This window comes from Nematolebias whitei, chromosome 15 (genome assembly GCF_014905685.2).
Source record: "Nematolebias whitei isolate Nwh7 chromosome 15, NemWhi1, whole genome shotgun sequence".
Taxonomy (NCBI): Eukaryota; Metazoa; Chordata; class Actinopteri; order Cyprinodontiformes; family Rivulidae; genus Nematolebias; species Nematolebias whitei.
Window position 1 is genome coordinate 24,756,721 of NC_056512.1, and position 15,803 is coordinate 24,772,523.

The window sequence follows — 15,803 nt, forward strand, 5'->3', positions numbered from 1 at the left end:
TCAGACTAAAAACATCACTTGCACTGGATTCTGAACTTGTCATAAAGACAACAGTTCTTGTTGGCAGTAAGACTTTAAACTCCATCAAGCTATGCACAGGCGTCCCTCATGGATGTGTGCTCAGTCCTCTGTGAATTGTGCTCACATGAGAGTTGGCACAAATCAATTAATTCAGATTGCAAATGTGAACAAACTGAAATGAACACGAACCAGCTTAGTGGATCTGTTGTGATGGTGTCTCACTGAACTGTTTTGGAGACCAGCTGGAGAAAAAAATCCCTCTAAATTGTAAGAAAACATTTTCACCTGCACTGAGCAGTGTATTTGAATGGTGAGTTTTTGAAAATCTTTGACTTTTTGTGTGCACAGCTTGCAAAACTGCTCTTGGTCATGCACATTGGCTGCATAAATCTATACAATCACATCATTGTGACATTTTAAGGCTGACCTTAAAATATATATTTTTCTCCTTCGTTCACACTAAAGATGGTCTGGAGAGACAAAATTAAGACGAGCTCAAGACAAATTAGAGTTGCCCATCAAGACTTTGTCACCATTTCTAGAAAAAACATGTCACAAATTATTTTGAACGATTTAAAAATTCAAGTTACAGGTATGTGAACCTCAGTGTAAAGAAGTTTAGAATCTGGCAGAAGTTGTAAGGCATATGGCGTTACCAGACTCCAAGTTTTTTCAAAAGATCTGGACTATCCATCGAGCAGTCATCAAAGCTGAAGGCAGCAGATTTCCTTCATGCTTTTATTGCTTGAGCACTATGTCAAACATGCAGAAGTTTTGTGCTTTTTCACAAAGAGCAAGGAAAAAGCTGCTTTACTAACATAAACTCAGCCAGGAGCCACATATTATTTGATCTACTTTTATTGGATAAACTTTTTTTTGTAACAATCGTACTAAATAACGGAAGCATGCTCATCCAGTGGTAGAGTAAGAGCAGAAAATAGCTTTTTGTGTGAGTTTTTCTAGACAATGGCTGATTTTCAAACAGACATTTGTTTGCAACATGTTATAAAACATAACAAAAAAAAATTAAAATGGTGTATTGTTTATTTTTGCACTGCCCCATATACTGTAATAAATGAAAATAATAATTTCCGGTGCTCCTGGTTGGAGGTAAAGATTAAAAGAATATAAATGACATTCTTATTTACACTTACATGTGGCGATTATTGTGCAATATATAAGTTTTTCTTATATACCATAGAATATGTTGTTTATCCACCTTACATAAAAATGTAAAGGATGATTTTCCAAAAGAAAATATTTAAAAACAGATTGGTTTGAACGCTGCAGGTTAATTTTCTTGTATCTTCTGTGCAGAACATGTTTATAAGGAAATAGTTTTTTTAAGCACTTTTGCTTACATGTTATTCAAAAGTTTGACAGTCCCTTCAAATTGCAAGCTGATCCGTTTAGATGTTAAAACCCTTTGAAACGTGAAGTGTTGGATAGAATCTATGTACAGCCTTCATTTTGATGTAAAAAATAAAAAATAAAGGTGCATGGAGTGTGCATGAACCTGCCAGAGGTTGAGATTTTTCAGCACGTGGTTTTATATATGTATATATATATATATATATATATATATATATATATATATACATATATACATATATATATAAGTATTTATTAATCTCTGACAGCACCATCACCCCCCAGCGTGTTTGCTAAAATAACATACTGTAATGCAGTGAGGAAGTCAATGGTTGCTCCATAGAAGTAGGCAAGGGTGACCTCGCTGAGTCAGCGTCAGAATCGGGCACGGCGGCCTGATCTTCATCAAGTCACCCAAAGGATGAAAAAAGCTGGTGTTTTCTTTGTGTATTTATCATTATTTCTATGGGTCCATTTTTGTTCCTCCTGCTCGTTATTTGCAGCATTGCTTCTTCTCGATGTGCAGGACTTTATTGCAGCGTGGACATGTGTGGTAGGCATCTTTGAAGCTGTCGAGGAAGAATGGGATCAGGCAGCAGCACAAGAACAATCTGCAGAGAAAAACACAAACGCAGCGTTACTTCCATTCGTTCGGGCACCTTGATTTGTTTTAATATTTGTCTTTTTTGCTCCGTTTTGTCTGTTCTTAAAGACTTTAAATGTTTCGTCAAATGTTGTAATCTGATTTATGTTCAGCACCTGGCTGAAAAACAGGATTAAAAGTCAATGTCATGAAAAGCTAGAAAATGTTGGACAAAATTTTTAAATTGTCAAATATAAACTTCTGGAAAGCTTAATCATAATTTAATTACTGTTTTATTAATCTAAGCTAATACAATACTGACGTTTTTATATATAAACTACATAGATCAATATAAATACAAAAGCTGCTGCCAGTGGCTTGTTGTGGTCACCATGGTAACCGCACACTTCTGTCTCATGTTATAAAATATCCATAAATCCTAAAACCTAATCTGTGATTGTGTAAAAACGATAAAAGATATCAAAATGCTGGTTCAGTCATGGAAAGTCCAACTTTCTGTGACTTGTTTAAACTTTGAATGATGTTTCTGCTGTGAAGCAGGTCAGAGCTGATGGATATAAAAATCCTCTCTTCATCTTACTGAAAGAACCCACACTTGAGGACACGAGAAGATTTTTAGCCAATTTTACTCGCAAGGCCAGACTTTACAACAGGTTACACAGATGTAAAGGAGTTCTACACGCATGGAGCCCAGTCACGAGAATCTGCACCGGGCAGTGTGCAAGAACTGTTTTTATAGGCTTATCAGTTTCCGGTACAGGTAGACACTGATGACCTCGGCCACAGCTGCACATGCAGGATCAAATCAGCTTCTCATTTAGCCCTCTCTGAGAGAGAAAATAACTCTCTGCTAACTCAAACACATGGTTCATGGGCAATTAACATTCTCAGCCATAATAGTTAAAAACATTCATAAACATTGACCAAAAATTCCCTGACAAGAGCTACTGAGGTCCCAAGAGGGTTGGGTTTTATCTTGTTTTATTCAAATCCCACTTTTCTATAGAGACAATTTTAGGTTTTTTTTTTTTTTTTTTTTTTGTAAATTTTATCTCTGCAGTGCAATATGCTGCTGTCAAAGGCCACAGCACCCTAATCCCGATCTATGGGTGATTATTATTTTTTATTATTTTTTGGCCTGTCATATATTTCAGTTTCTATATTTGTAAGCTCCTCCCTTCTTTTCATTGTTCCAGTTCAGATGAATGTGTCCCACCTGAATAACACGAATTGTGTTTACGAGCATGTTTTTGTTCAGCCATCTCCTATTGGAGCGGACATGTAGTATGGTGTAGACCAGCCGTCACCCACTCACCCACAGCAGATGAAGAGTAAGCACATGAGCCAGGCGTACGTTCCTGCCTTATACTGGACGTTAGTCATGACCTGCTGGTTGCAGGCGCTGCAGGTGGTCATGCCGGGGCTACGGCCCAGCCCCACATCATAGCTCACATAGTTCTTTTTAGACTCCCCAGGGAGGCGCTCTGATCCGACGCCTCCACCTCCACTGGTGTACACTGAGGAGAGGGGAAGATAGTTAAAAATGAGTCGCACTGGATGAAAAAATTACGTTTTAAAGTTGATGTGGTTGTAAAAAAAAATTAATTTAGTGTTTGGGTGTGAGCATGGCTTTCAGTTGGGTGGTGCTGTGAGCATAGACAATTCAATCTAAGCACCCAAATAAAATACTAAATACATGCAGTGAGGTGTAACCTGAGAGAAAATGTATATAAAATATAGCTAACGTTAAATGCTAATCTGCTAACTCTTGTTAAGCTTGTAAAAATATAGAAAATTTAAAGATTGTGAGCACTTATTACATTTGTTTTTGTTAATTATTTTAAATTAATCTTGTCATCATGTTCTTTGGCGCCCATCGTGGGGCGCTGCAGCACCCACCACGTCCCTGCTTCCTACAGCCTAAAGCATTACCTGGTCTATCCTGAGACACAGTGACGTCCTGCGTGTTGGGAGGGGTGAACGGGGTGTGCACGTGGTACACCTTCACATCGCTCCCCTTATTTTCTACTGGACAGAAGAGAAAGGGGATTAAAGACAGAAACAAGATGGTGATGATGATGATGAGTGTGTGAGAACAGGTGTGTGTTCAGGTCTACCTGGGATGAGGTAGGGAGGGGGGTCTTTAGTCCCAGTTGCACTCATAGTGCTGTAAAAAGAAGAAAAAAAAAAACATCATGATGGGGTAATTTGGAAAAATTTAACCAGTTAAAACATTTAAAACCCAAGCGTTCTTTTTAAAAGCTTGCAGCAATATTTCTGCCATCAGATGGAGACAAACCTCACTACTGGAGCTGAAATAAAATGAAAACCTCCTCCAAGGCTGTGATGGCAACTTGTGTCAGTCCTGACTGAAAGAGGCACATGTTGATTGCAGAGCTGAGTGTAACTGCATCAGCTTTAGATGCAAAAACACAAATCTGCTGCTAAATGATCGTTTTGTTGCCTGCACGTCATATTCATGTTGAGCTTTATCCTGCTGCATGCTCATAAGTTGAGCTTTATGTTCTTTTATTATTTATTCATTTTAGTATCTTATTTAATTTGATTGTTGCCTGCATTGATTTCTAATGGCAGGAAGATATTTGAATTTGTCACACAGACAGAAATGAAAGGACAATTATAATTTATGGACATTTTGTTTGAGCTGACTTCATGTTAACTTCAGTTTTTAGTTAATTTTTCTGTTTTATGCTCTACTTTTCTTCTATTTTGTGCATCAGTCTTGTAATTTGGTCGTAAAAATAAAACATAAACCTCTGAATGTAGGATCCATACTGACTTCTGACCTAAAGGGTGATCTTATTAACATATATGTGTGTTTAATCCTTCAACTAGTCAATGCCTAATCTGTAACTTTTACATTTTCCTTCATTTTGTTACAATTTATTTATATTTTGTAGTCTCTACCAAAACCTTGCAAAGTTAAAACATCTTAAAGTAGAACTTAATCTCCAGAAGTGCCTGAAATGTGCTTCAGGCTTTTTTTCCTGTTACTTATCTACATCATTCTGTTGTCTAGACACCAGTTTATGGCTATTTTGGCTCAAATCAAACAAAGCTGTCTCACATTTCATCATTGTTGACCAACTGGTACATTACAAGAAATTAAAGAAATACAAAAAGGACTGGTCAAAGCATTTCAGTCTGACAAGAGGTGCTGTAAAACTGTTGATCATGAGAAAAATAAACCATTTTTAAAATTGAGATCATGTAATTTGATGTTTAGACTCTCTCAAAGTTAATAATATTTGTGCGCTTTAAGTTTTTATGTGTTAAAATAATGTATAAAGTGAAAGGAATTGCTTTGAATAAAATAAGCATTAGATGCCAGGTTTTGTGAATTTTAAACACTGTATTTTTCTCACAGTAAGCTAAAGTTCTTAAAAATTACAAAGGTTAAATTAAGTTAAATAGAATTAACTTAATTTGGGTTAAATAAAGCTCCTGTTTAATTATTTCATCATTCAGAGACAGATAACGCATGAGCTTAAATGTTCCTTAAAGTTTGATCCAGTTTTCTCATGACGCACAACAAAAAGGATTAATAAAGCAACAAAGAAATCCCCGTCTGCAAACATTGGCACTGGAAGTATTTGTTTGTGCACAAAGAGACTGGAAAAAGAAGTTTCAGCGAGCGACCACACCTGAAACATGCCAACCAGACGGACTCGCCCAGGCGTTTCCTGGGGATGCTGACACGAAACATCCCAACAATGCAGCCTCTCTCAGCCCGGGGAGGACTAATCCATCACTCCAGGCCCAAATATGTGACAGCCACACTACACTGGCGTTCATTTTGATTTGTTAATTTAGGATATTTTTAATCCAATTAAACAATTTGAGTTCATCCACATGATTTTACTTCTAATTTTCTCCTTTTTCTTCCTAATGAACCCAAAATATAAGCACAATTTTTTCCAAAACAAGCATTTCCCTTAAGGATTATTTTTTTTTCCAATGACGACGAAGTGCCAACGAGCTGAACCGCTTTATCTTTATTCATCAGACTAACTGATGTTCAGCTACGTCTCATCACGTTTGCCTGCGAGCAGCTCTAACAGGCTTTCAAAGTCCCAGACATGCCCCGTGGACCCGGCAAAAGACACGTCCACTGATCCAGAACACATGTCAGTGTCTAAAACTCCGGCAAGGTTCCATTTTATTTGTGTCCTCAAGCTCCTGTGAGCTCATGTCAAGTTTCGTATCGCTCATAAAAGCTGTTTAGGAATGAAAATGTTTGTAGGGGGTCAATCATTGCCTAACTTTGAACAGAACTCCAGGTAATACGGACGTGGACCAAAATCCAAGTCAGTACTGCAGCAAAAAGCCATGATGCTTAATATTGGCTTCAAATCCATTAACAGTCTCTAAAGTATCAACAGTTGCCCTGAAAATCCTGGCACGACGCCCTGATATGGTTGGCACTCTGTCTGGTTTGGCCAAAAGGCCTCTTCCCTGTCCTGATTGGTCTGTTTCTTAACACGCAGACCTTCTCGGTCACGCAGGACCTGCTTCCACCCATGAAGTGTTGGAGGAATGCGCCGGAGCAGCATGTTTCTGTGACTTGGGCCGAGGGCGTGCCGAGCAAAAGCCTGGTGTGAACTCAAACGCAACTCTCAAGAGTCGTCAAATAAAATGGCGATTTAAACGCATTTCAACACGGATCGCCCCCCCCCACCCCTCGACGAGTGTTTGCTATGAAACCTGGAGGTCAGGTGTGAGAGCGGCCCTGGTTCAGCTGGTTGACCTGAATGACTGGGCGTGCTGGTTTCAGGGTTTGTCACGTTAAAACTGTTGATCACGTCAAGATGTCATCGGTCTCAGGGTTCTGGGTACCGAGGCAGTGACCGGGCCTGGTCGAGACACCAGACATGAGCGAAAGCTTCACACTCAAACCTCTCGTCTTCACTGAACATTCCTCCCATCTACCTCAAGCTCTTTCCAAAAAAAGGAAAACATAAAGTTAAAAAAAACTTTCTAGCCAAGCAACATTTATATTCAGATGGGATGTTTAGACGGCGCGTGGGCCTCCTGACTCTGAACAAACCTTTCTTCTCTCGTTAACATATCAAAGTCAGGCGTGGCCCGACTGTAGATCTGAAATCTGTGCTGGTCGAACCCGACTGCGTCGAGAAGAATGTTTAGCTGTAAATGAGATTTTTTTGTGTTGCAATCAGCTGATGAAAGAGGCAAAGTTTATCTCTCATCACTTTGGTTATGGTAAAAATGATCACCACACCAAAATAAATAAATAACGTTGAGCATCTTTTGTGATAATCTAGCTAAGTTAGGGTGTTAAGCCATTATTTTACAGTTCAAGTCTTATTTCAGATCAAACAATAAGCCTTCTGTGCACGTTCTCAAGCTTGTCAGGACACTTTAGCTGTGTGTTTGAATTTTTTGTTGAATGTTTTGAAGCTTATTCGACCGATGCCCGTTTCCGCTCCGCTGGTTCGATTCATTCCTTTGGATCAAGTTGGAGATAACATTGTGCTTTCGTCTCACTTCCAGAAGTTGGTTAAAAAAAAAAAAAAAAAAAATTAAAAGTGCAAGTTGGCAAGAAATAACAAGACGGAAGAAAAAAAAAAAGAAAAACAGATTTAGTGCAATATAAGTAGTTATATTATAAATAAACTGAATTCAAAATAGTGTATTTAAAAGCTGATTTTATAGAAAATGCTTAAAAAAAACAAGTCATGCAAACAAGAAACCAATGAGTTTGGAGATTTTAGGTGAAAATGCTCTTTTTATGTGAAATTTCCCAGCAAACCTTTCAAATTAAAGTCCTTCTCTGAGATGAAATTGTTGCGGTCTTACCTTGGCGGTGTGTTGTGGTCCGTATGCAGGTGTGCGTGTGTGAGCTGCTGCTGCTGCTGCTGCTGCTGATGGCGACTTCTGACAGGTCCAAGCTGAGATGATGACCTGCCTCACCTGTATGAGCCTCACCTCCTGACCCACCCCCTCCTCCTCCTCCTCCTGCTCCTCCTCTCAGCCCTGCCCTCAGTAAAACAAAGAAGCAGCAGGAATGAGTCACATGAGGTTTTTTTTTTTTTGGAACAGCCTGTACTGGCCTCCTCGGTTTAACAGGCTTGCAGTTTCAGAGCGATTATCGAGGGAGTGTATCCGTTTGTCACTTCCTCGTGTGAGAATAACCTGTTTCCTTCTGAGGTGGACGGTTCAGCCCAACGCCGCACATTCAACCTGTCGATACGTCGTCACCTGGAATGCATCCTGAAGGCCACGAAGAAACCCACTGACATACATTTACAGACTTTTCCTCTCAAGAATTCAGAGAATGTTCATAACCGCCTAAAAGCTGCAGAGAAACGTCACATTTTGTTCTTGGACAACTGCGTCGTTCACAAACAAGATGAACTTGAATTTTCACCAGCTTCATGACTTTACATCTACAGCTGGATTATTGGTTATTTATTCTGTTGATCAACACACAGTTTACAATATCAACTGCTGTTTCTGTGCTGTCTTTAAAGGGAAAATAAAATCAAACATGTAGGTAAACCTGCGTTAGACAAGAGTTTAAATGTAAATGCCTTGACTGGACTTTAAAGAAAACCAACCAGTGCATAATCATCATAAGAAATTATACAAGTGTTTGTCCTGATGCATGCTCAATAATACAGGTAGGAAAATCTAAAAAAGTTAAATCTGGTCCTCTGGACATTCAAAAAAACAAAACAAAGCAAAACAACAAAAAAATGTAGAAACGTATGAGAGACGAAACGTTTCTACATTTTTTTGTTGTTTTGCTTTGTTTTGTTTTTTTGAATATCCAGAGGACCAGATTTAACTTTTTTAGATACAAGTGTTTGGTTTTCTAACATATACATTGCTCTAACAGACACTGTGCTCTAACAGACACTGTGCTCTAACATACAATGTGCTCTAACAGATTCTGTGCTCAAACAGACACTGTGCTCTAACAGACACTGTGCTCTAACAGACACTGTGCTCTAACAGACACTGTGCTCTAACAGACACTGTGCTCTAACAGATTCTGTGCTCTAACAGACACTGTGCTCTAACATACAATGTGTGCTCTAACAGACACTGTGCTCTAACATACAATGTGTGCTCTAACAGACACTGTGCTCTAACAGACACTGTGCTCTAACAGATTATGTGCTCTAACAGACACTGTGCTCTAACAGATTCTGTGCTCTAACAGACACTGTGCTCTAACATACGTGTGCTCTAACAGACACTGTGCTCTAACAGACACTGTGCTCTAACATACAATGTGTGCTCTAACATACAATGTGTGATCTAACATACACTGTGCTCTAACAGACACTGTGCTCAAACAGACACTGTGGTCTCAAAAATGGAATAAGCGGGTAAAGATAATGGATGGATTTAAGAAAGGACAAACTTCAATAAGTTGAGTAGTGACAGTGCTTTTCCCAGTACATAAAATTAAGAGTACATACAACAAAATAAATGAATAAATAATGAAGTTAACATGTTTATGGTGGTTCCCTCACTCCTGCATTTGTCATGCAACTTTTATATGACAACAACGTAACAAATCTCCTGGAACTCTGCTTTCAGTTTTGTTGCCACCCCTGGATTTCCTGTGGCCCCCACATGGCCACCAAGTTAAAACATTTCTGGAGGGGCCACGGGGTCAGCGATATGTCATTTCAGATTTTAAAACAATTGTGACTATTTGATTATTAATTATTTAATCTTCATGCCTGGGCCTGAAAGCAACCTGTGCATACACATGTTTGATTTTTTAACTTAATTAATTAATCGATTTATTTATTTATTTTTACTCTGTGGGGACACCTGAGTACTCGGAGAAAACTCATGCAAGCCCGAGAGCATACAAATTCCACAGAGAAAGACCCTCAGTCCAACCTGAGACTTGAACCCAGGACCTTTTTGCTGTGAAGTGACAGTGCTAACCACTAAACCATCGCGTTGCTCATTTGTTTGTTTTTTCAAGCTCTTGGGAGCAGGCTAGTCCAACCACATATTCTGCCTTTTGATCACTGGATTACAGACACGTCCTGCGTTAACTGTCACCACAGTCTACCTTAAATGGAAGTTAATGAAGACTGAATGTGATTTACAACTTTGTAAAAAAATAAAATTGAAACAAGGGAAAACAAATCTTTAGGCATATATATCCACACATATCTGATATTTCTACAATAATGTCACACAAGATAAAATTCAAACTCACAACTTTCTGTTCTAATAATAAGTCAGAAGCTAACTCTTCTGTCTGATTAATAATAATAATAATAATGTCTCTAAAAACATGCATCTAAGATATTTATGATATTTGACACTTAATATGCTTTTGCCATAATGAAACCCAATTTGATGTCAAATACACAACATACAAAACAGACTGGAAATTAATGCTTTTTGAAGGAGATACTGCAAAAACAGGTTTTCTGTTCAGCTTGAATGGTCCTGCAGTCCTTATCCCATCAGCCACACTCACTCCAGATCATCAGCACCAGAGTTCACAGCAACGTCGATGTGGTTCAAAAATAGTTACTGGCCACTACTCAAATAGAAATAGCCTCTGATTGTGTTGGGCAAGTTGCATTACCGCCATCTTACTAAGTGCTATGCCCATCACTGTGTTTCAACATTAAAGCCACATGTTGTATTCATGTTGTGTGTGCTGTCAACAGTCTAAAACCACATTGAAGTAGTCTTATTTTACTTTAATAAACATATATTATGTTTAATGTGACAACAGCCGACGAGAGCACGCAGTAACGAGTCTCTGAAAACACCAAAATCAGTGTACAACTGCACTTGAAGTACTTTATGCACCTATTATTTTATTTAATTTTTTTACTTAAATGTTGTAGATATATTTAGACTTAACTGTTTTAGATTTTTCTACTTGGATTATTGAGCATGCATCAGGATATTGTAGATATATTTTAACAATTCAGGAAATATTTAAACTTTATGAAACAATAGCTTGCACGTTCTCTTCGAGCCCGTGTGTTTTTTTTTAAATTTTATTTATGAGAACGCAGGTTTTCCTCCCACACACCAAAATCCCTGCTTGTTAAGTTTACTGATTTCTAAATCGTCTCTAGGTGTGAGTGAGAGTGTGAACGGCTGCTTGTCCTGTTTGTCTCTATATGTGTCCCTCCTCAGGGACGACAAGGACAAACCAACGGTGTTAAATTCATGGTGAGAAATCACTCAGACTTTGTTACTTTTGGATTAACCTTTGAAAAAAACAACCCAGCTGCGCAGTATTTAATTAAATCTTGAAATTTATGATTCATATGTTGGAGCAAAAACTTAATCACAGATGATCTAAGAGCAACTCAGAAAATAATCCCAGTGGTTTTGTGTGTGCGGATGACGGAGGAGCCATCATATCTAGGCAATCTACAACTAAATTAATGTATTATTTAGTTTTTTACTTCCTATTTTCATGTCACCCCGAGCCACTATCCTGAGGAGCTACAGTAACAAGCTGATGTATGAGAGTTTGGGTGTTGTCTCTTCTCGATGTGAACTGGACGAGGTGGTTGTGCGTTTCTGTTTCGATGAGCCAGATGGACAACATTCCTGAAATCAAACCAACCTCCACATACTTTAGCCTTCAGCCCTTCATCTTAAAATCACAGAGATCCAAGATACAGCCCACAAACAAGCTGTGTAAATCATAAACTGTTTAAACTAATAGTTGTCGATACAAAACACGTTGCGTTTGGAGACGGAGCCCGTCTAAACATCTTTGTTTCTTTGTAGACAAACAGCAGATTTGATGCTCGATGCTTCTTGTGGTTGCAGAGGCTTTCCTTTTATTGTTGCCGTTGAGTTTTAGGTTCACGTCACTGCTAACTTCTTTGCGAGAGTAAAATCAACGCATCAGCCCAGTCTGCATGAAGTTCACAACCTGCATCTCTACAGATCAGATAAACATGACTTTCTGAAAAGCAAAGGTCATCACTTTTAACTTGTTGCATAAACAATTTGCTCTTTGTTTTTTTGTACTTTTCTTAACGTTCAACATGTATTCTGAGGTATCTGCAACATTGAGAAGAATAAAAATCTCAGGGTAAAACGAAAATACTGATCTTCAAACAGCTGCAGAATACTCGGATCATTTCATTTTTGAATATTCTCCTCAACATTTGGTCTGTCTGTTTCAGATGTTTGCTCTTTTTTTATTTACCACTTCTGGATAATGTACAGAAATGTTTTTGCAGTGCATGCTTTGTCTGGAATTTAAAGCATCATTAAAGGGTGTGTTTTAGGACAAGCAAAATGTTCCGACCTCTCAAGAACTAGTTTAAGTTGTCTATATGAATGATGAGTCATAATTGAGTGTCATGCGCATAAAATCAGATGTAAAAAGGATTGCTGACACGCCTTAAAGAAGAAGAAAAAAATGCTAGAAAAATTGCATTTCCTGCAAAAATGCAGTGTGAATGCTTATTGTTAAAGAACCTGCTGAAAAACAGCTGAAATGAGCTAAAATATGCTGAAATGTAGCTGAAATAGAAGAGCAAGCCTAAGTTTGCAGAAGAAAGCAGAAGGAACACATATTTGCTGAGTTTGATTTAAATAAGCAGAAATGAGCACAAAAATTAGTAAACTAGCTAAAAAAAGGCAGAAATTAGCTAACATAGCTGAAAAGTAGCTTAAAAAAACAGGAAGAAGCTTAAAATACCAGAAGAAATTGGGGAACAAAATTGTGCCCAATTAGACTTAAAGAAGCAGAAATTAGGGGAAAATAAGAAATTATCTGAAAAAAAAACCCAGACATTTGCAAAAACACAAACAAACAGCTGAATAGTAGCTTAAAAAGCAGAAAGAAGCTTAAATTATTAGAAGTGGAGAGAGCACATTTTTGCTGAATTGGGCTGAAAAAAGTTGAAATGAGTGCAACAAATGTGGATTTAGCTGGAAATGCTGAAATTAGCATAAAAACAGCTAAATAGTAGCTGAAATAGCGGAAAAAGCTGAAACACAGAAATAAGCTGAAAGGAGCTTAACAAGCTGAAATTAGCAGAAAGGATATGAAAGGAGCATAAAACAGCTGAAAAAAAAACCCCAACGGAAATTAGCTGAAAGTAGCTGGAAAAAAGTTTAAATTTATACAAGGAAGCTGAAAGAAGCTGAAGCAGAAGAAAATGTGAAAGGAGCAGTAAAAGGCTGTAAACAGATCTGAAGATTTGAAGGATGTAAAATAAGCTCAGTTCATTTTCTATGAGTAAAAAAAAAATGGCAGAAAAGGCTAAATATTTCAAAAAGCTAAAGTTGCACCAATACCAAAAGTCAAAGCAGGATAGTTCTGAAAGAGCTGAACGTTTTGATTTATGATTTGTTGAAATTGTACAAAAAATTGTGGAACGAGAAAGATGCTGAAAGACGGATCACAGCAGAGTGAATGCTTCATAAACATGCACACTAATGGAGCCTGGAATCAGAGACTGGATACAAAGGAAGTGGAAACTTTTCAACCACATTATGCTTGTTAAACTTTTTTAGCCATTAGCAGTCTTTTGTTTAAGTTAAAAATATGTTTTTTTGTTGTTGTTTTGTTTGTTTGTTTGTTGCACAGCTGTCCTGTGAGGGTTTAACTGCAGTGAATTTACTCACTTTTTATCTCGAGGGAACACAAGTGGTGGATGAGCAGATCGTTCCCAACATCCACTGACATGAAGCAACGATAGACAGAGGAGAGGTGTGGGTGTGGTGGGAAAGATGAAAATAGTCTCAGCAAGTAGAATCATACTGAGGGTAAGGAAGTGTGGGCTCCATCATATCTGTACTGTCAACTCTCTTTTGTATCTGTGTCATTGTTTTTTTATCTATTCGTCTGTGTGCATGTCTCCATGCCTTTCTGTTTAATGTAAAGATTGAACTCCTGATTGGAGGACACGGGAGTCGTCACATGTTATCGTTGCGGCCGACAAACATGAGCCTCGTCTTCAAAATTTCCCAGATCAAGTGACACATTTCTGATTATTTCACAACCGAAGGTCTTGCAAAATAATTGCCCGTGTCTAACTTTACACAAAGATCTGTCACTTTAAGCAGTGCATGGTTGACATTGCGTATCTTTTTGTGTATCTTTTGTTGCAGTACTCGTAGGTTTAACTGGATATGATTATTCCAAGAATGTGTCCTGTCTAACAAGCTCCGTCTTGGTTTCCTGGTATTAAAACTCTCTTTGCTTTGACATAAACTTTTCATTAGATTAGGCTTCAAAAAGAGAAGAAACGCCCTAAAGTTTAATGCCAAAAAACCTGATTCCAGTAGATCAAACAAAATAATGACAAGTATTTTTTTTTGCTACATTGTAATGTGAACTTGGAGCTGTTTTCTTGTTGAATGTCATGTCAGAACATCTGGCGTTTAAAGATCGACTCTTAAGAACCACTCAGCAGAAAATAGACCCTGAAAATACAAACACATCCACTCACAGCATCAATGACTGGGATTAGTTGAGACAATCCATTATATAGAGAAGACCACACACCAAATACTAAAGAGATTTACATTAAAAGTGCACAGACATATATTTATTAGGGATGCACAATATTGGTATCGGTATCGGCTGATATTAGCGATAAAGTGAAATATCGGACATCGGCCATTCACTCAAAATAACTCACTGATATTAAATGATTCTGTTTAAAGTTAAATTTTAATTGAAGAAACTTTAAAGCATATGTATTAATGCACTACTACTTATGCACTTTTCACTTGTCGCTTGTGAACACGTTAAGTTTAGATTTGTGAAAATTTACAAATTTGCACAGTTCAAGTGTTGTCACTGTGTTAGAGAGAGTAAATGTCATGAATACATTTGACATTAAACAGAATCCCAGTTGAAGTGTTGCATCATTTTCAGCTCCTTTTTTTGGCATCTGCATTTAGCAACAGGTCAAAGTGACCAAGAACATGCAGAATAATGTAGTATTTTAATTTCACAGCAGATAAAGCTATGCAGTCTCTGTAAGTAGGTCTAGGGAAAAAATTATCGGTATTAGTATCGGTTATTGAACGAATAAGTTTTAACGTATTGGCATATCGGATATCGGCCAAAAATCCAATATCGGGCATCACTAATATTTATGTTTATTCTTCAGTCTGTGCATGAATACAGAGCCCATCGGGTGACATTAGTTGACACAATTTAATACCCCATGGTGTTATTGTTTGGATTTTGTTTCATTATTTAGACATTAAATATTAAAATTAATGATGAATTATTTTCCTTATGTTCATGCTTTGTTGGCCCAACTGTCCTCTACAAATGTGCTGAGGTTCTTCTGAAGGATAATCACAAAAATCATCCAAACATAGATAATAATAATAATAATATACAATACTTTAACGTATAATACAAAATTTGTATTATACGTTAAAGAATATATATATTCCTCTGCTCCTCTCTGGGGGGGTGCGGTTCTCCCTGTTGGGAGACTCTTGGGGCTCCAGGCCTGTGGGCCGCTGTGTGTCTGTGGCTCCGGTCCTCCCTATGTTGCCATTGTGTCCTGGGGGGGCGGGTCTGTGGGCCCCCGCGTCCACTATTGGGCATTCTTTTGGAGAAATCTGGTGGTGGTGGGCGTGCTTGCGCGGGTGTTTGGATTCAGGTGCTTTGACAGATGCACGCTAGGTTGGGTAGTGGTGGAAGCAAGATGATTCCTTGTGCGATGTCGAATGTTTCATGGTGATATTGTCGGTGGCATTGTGCTGTGCATGTTGTTTTGTCATGGTGGTCTCTCGCCTTATCTTCTTTTTTATTATTTATTTATTCTTC

General features: G+C 38.0%; 1 protein-coding gene across 2 annotated transcripts; it reads right to left on the reverse strand.

The window, feature by feature from the left end:
• Positions 1 to 827: 827 nt before the first annotated feature.
• Positions 828 to 7,927, reverse strand: si:ch211-157c3.4 (Lipopolysaccharide-induced tumor necrosis factor-alpha factor homolog-like). 2 transcript variants are annotated; one of them, XM_037689523.1, is made up of 5 exons: positions 7,835 to 7,927; positions 4,114 to 4,163; positions 3,929 to 4,021; positions 3,312 to 3,513; positions 828 to 2,003 (listed from the first exon to the last, which is right to left on the reverse strand). In XM_037689523.1, exons 2-5 carry the CDS (start codon positions 4,157 to 4,159, stop codon positions 1,886 to 1,888), a joined length of 459 nt encoding a protein of 152 aa, XP_037545451.1. In that variant the 5' UTR covers positions 4,160 to 4,163; positions 7,835 to 7,927; the 3' UTR covers positions 828 to 1,885. The 2 variants fall into 2 exon arrangements, with proteins under 2 accessions (XP_037545451.1, XP_037545450.1); XM_037689522.1 differs by having other exon boundaries at positions 3,929 to 4,024.
• Between the last annotated feature and the right edge of the window lie 7,876 nt (positions 7,928 to 15,803).

Coding starts and splice junctions, on each gene's coding strand:
- si:ch211-157c3.4 (XM_037689522.1), bottom strand. CDS start 4,159: ATGAGTGCAACTGGGACTAAAGACCCCCCTCCCTACCTCATCCCAG. Junction 4,025..4,113: donor CCCTCCCTACCTCATCCCAG/GTAGACCTGAAC, acceptor TCTTCTGTCCAG/TAGAAAATAAGGGGAGCGAT. Junction 2,004..3,311: donor TTACTCTTCATCTGCTGTGG/GTGAGTGGGTGA, acceptor TTTTCTCTGCAG/ATTGTTCTTGTGCTGCTGCC.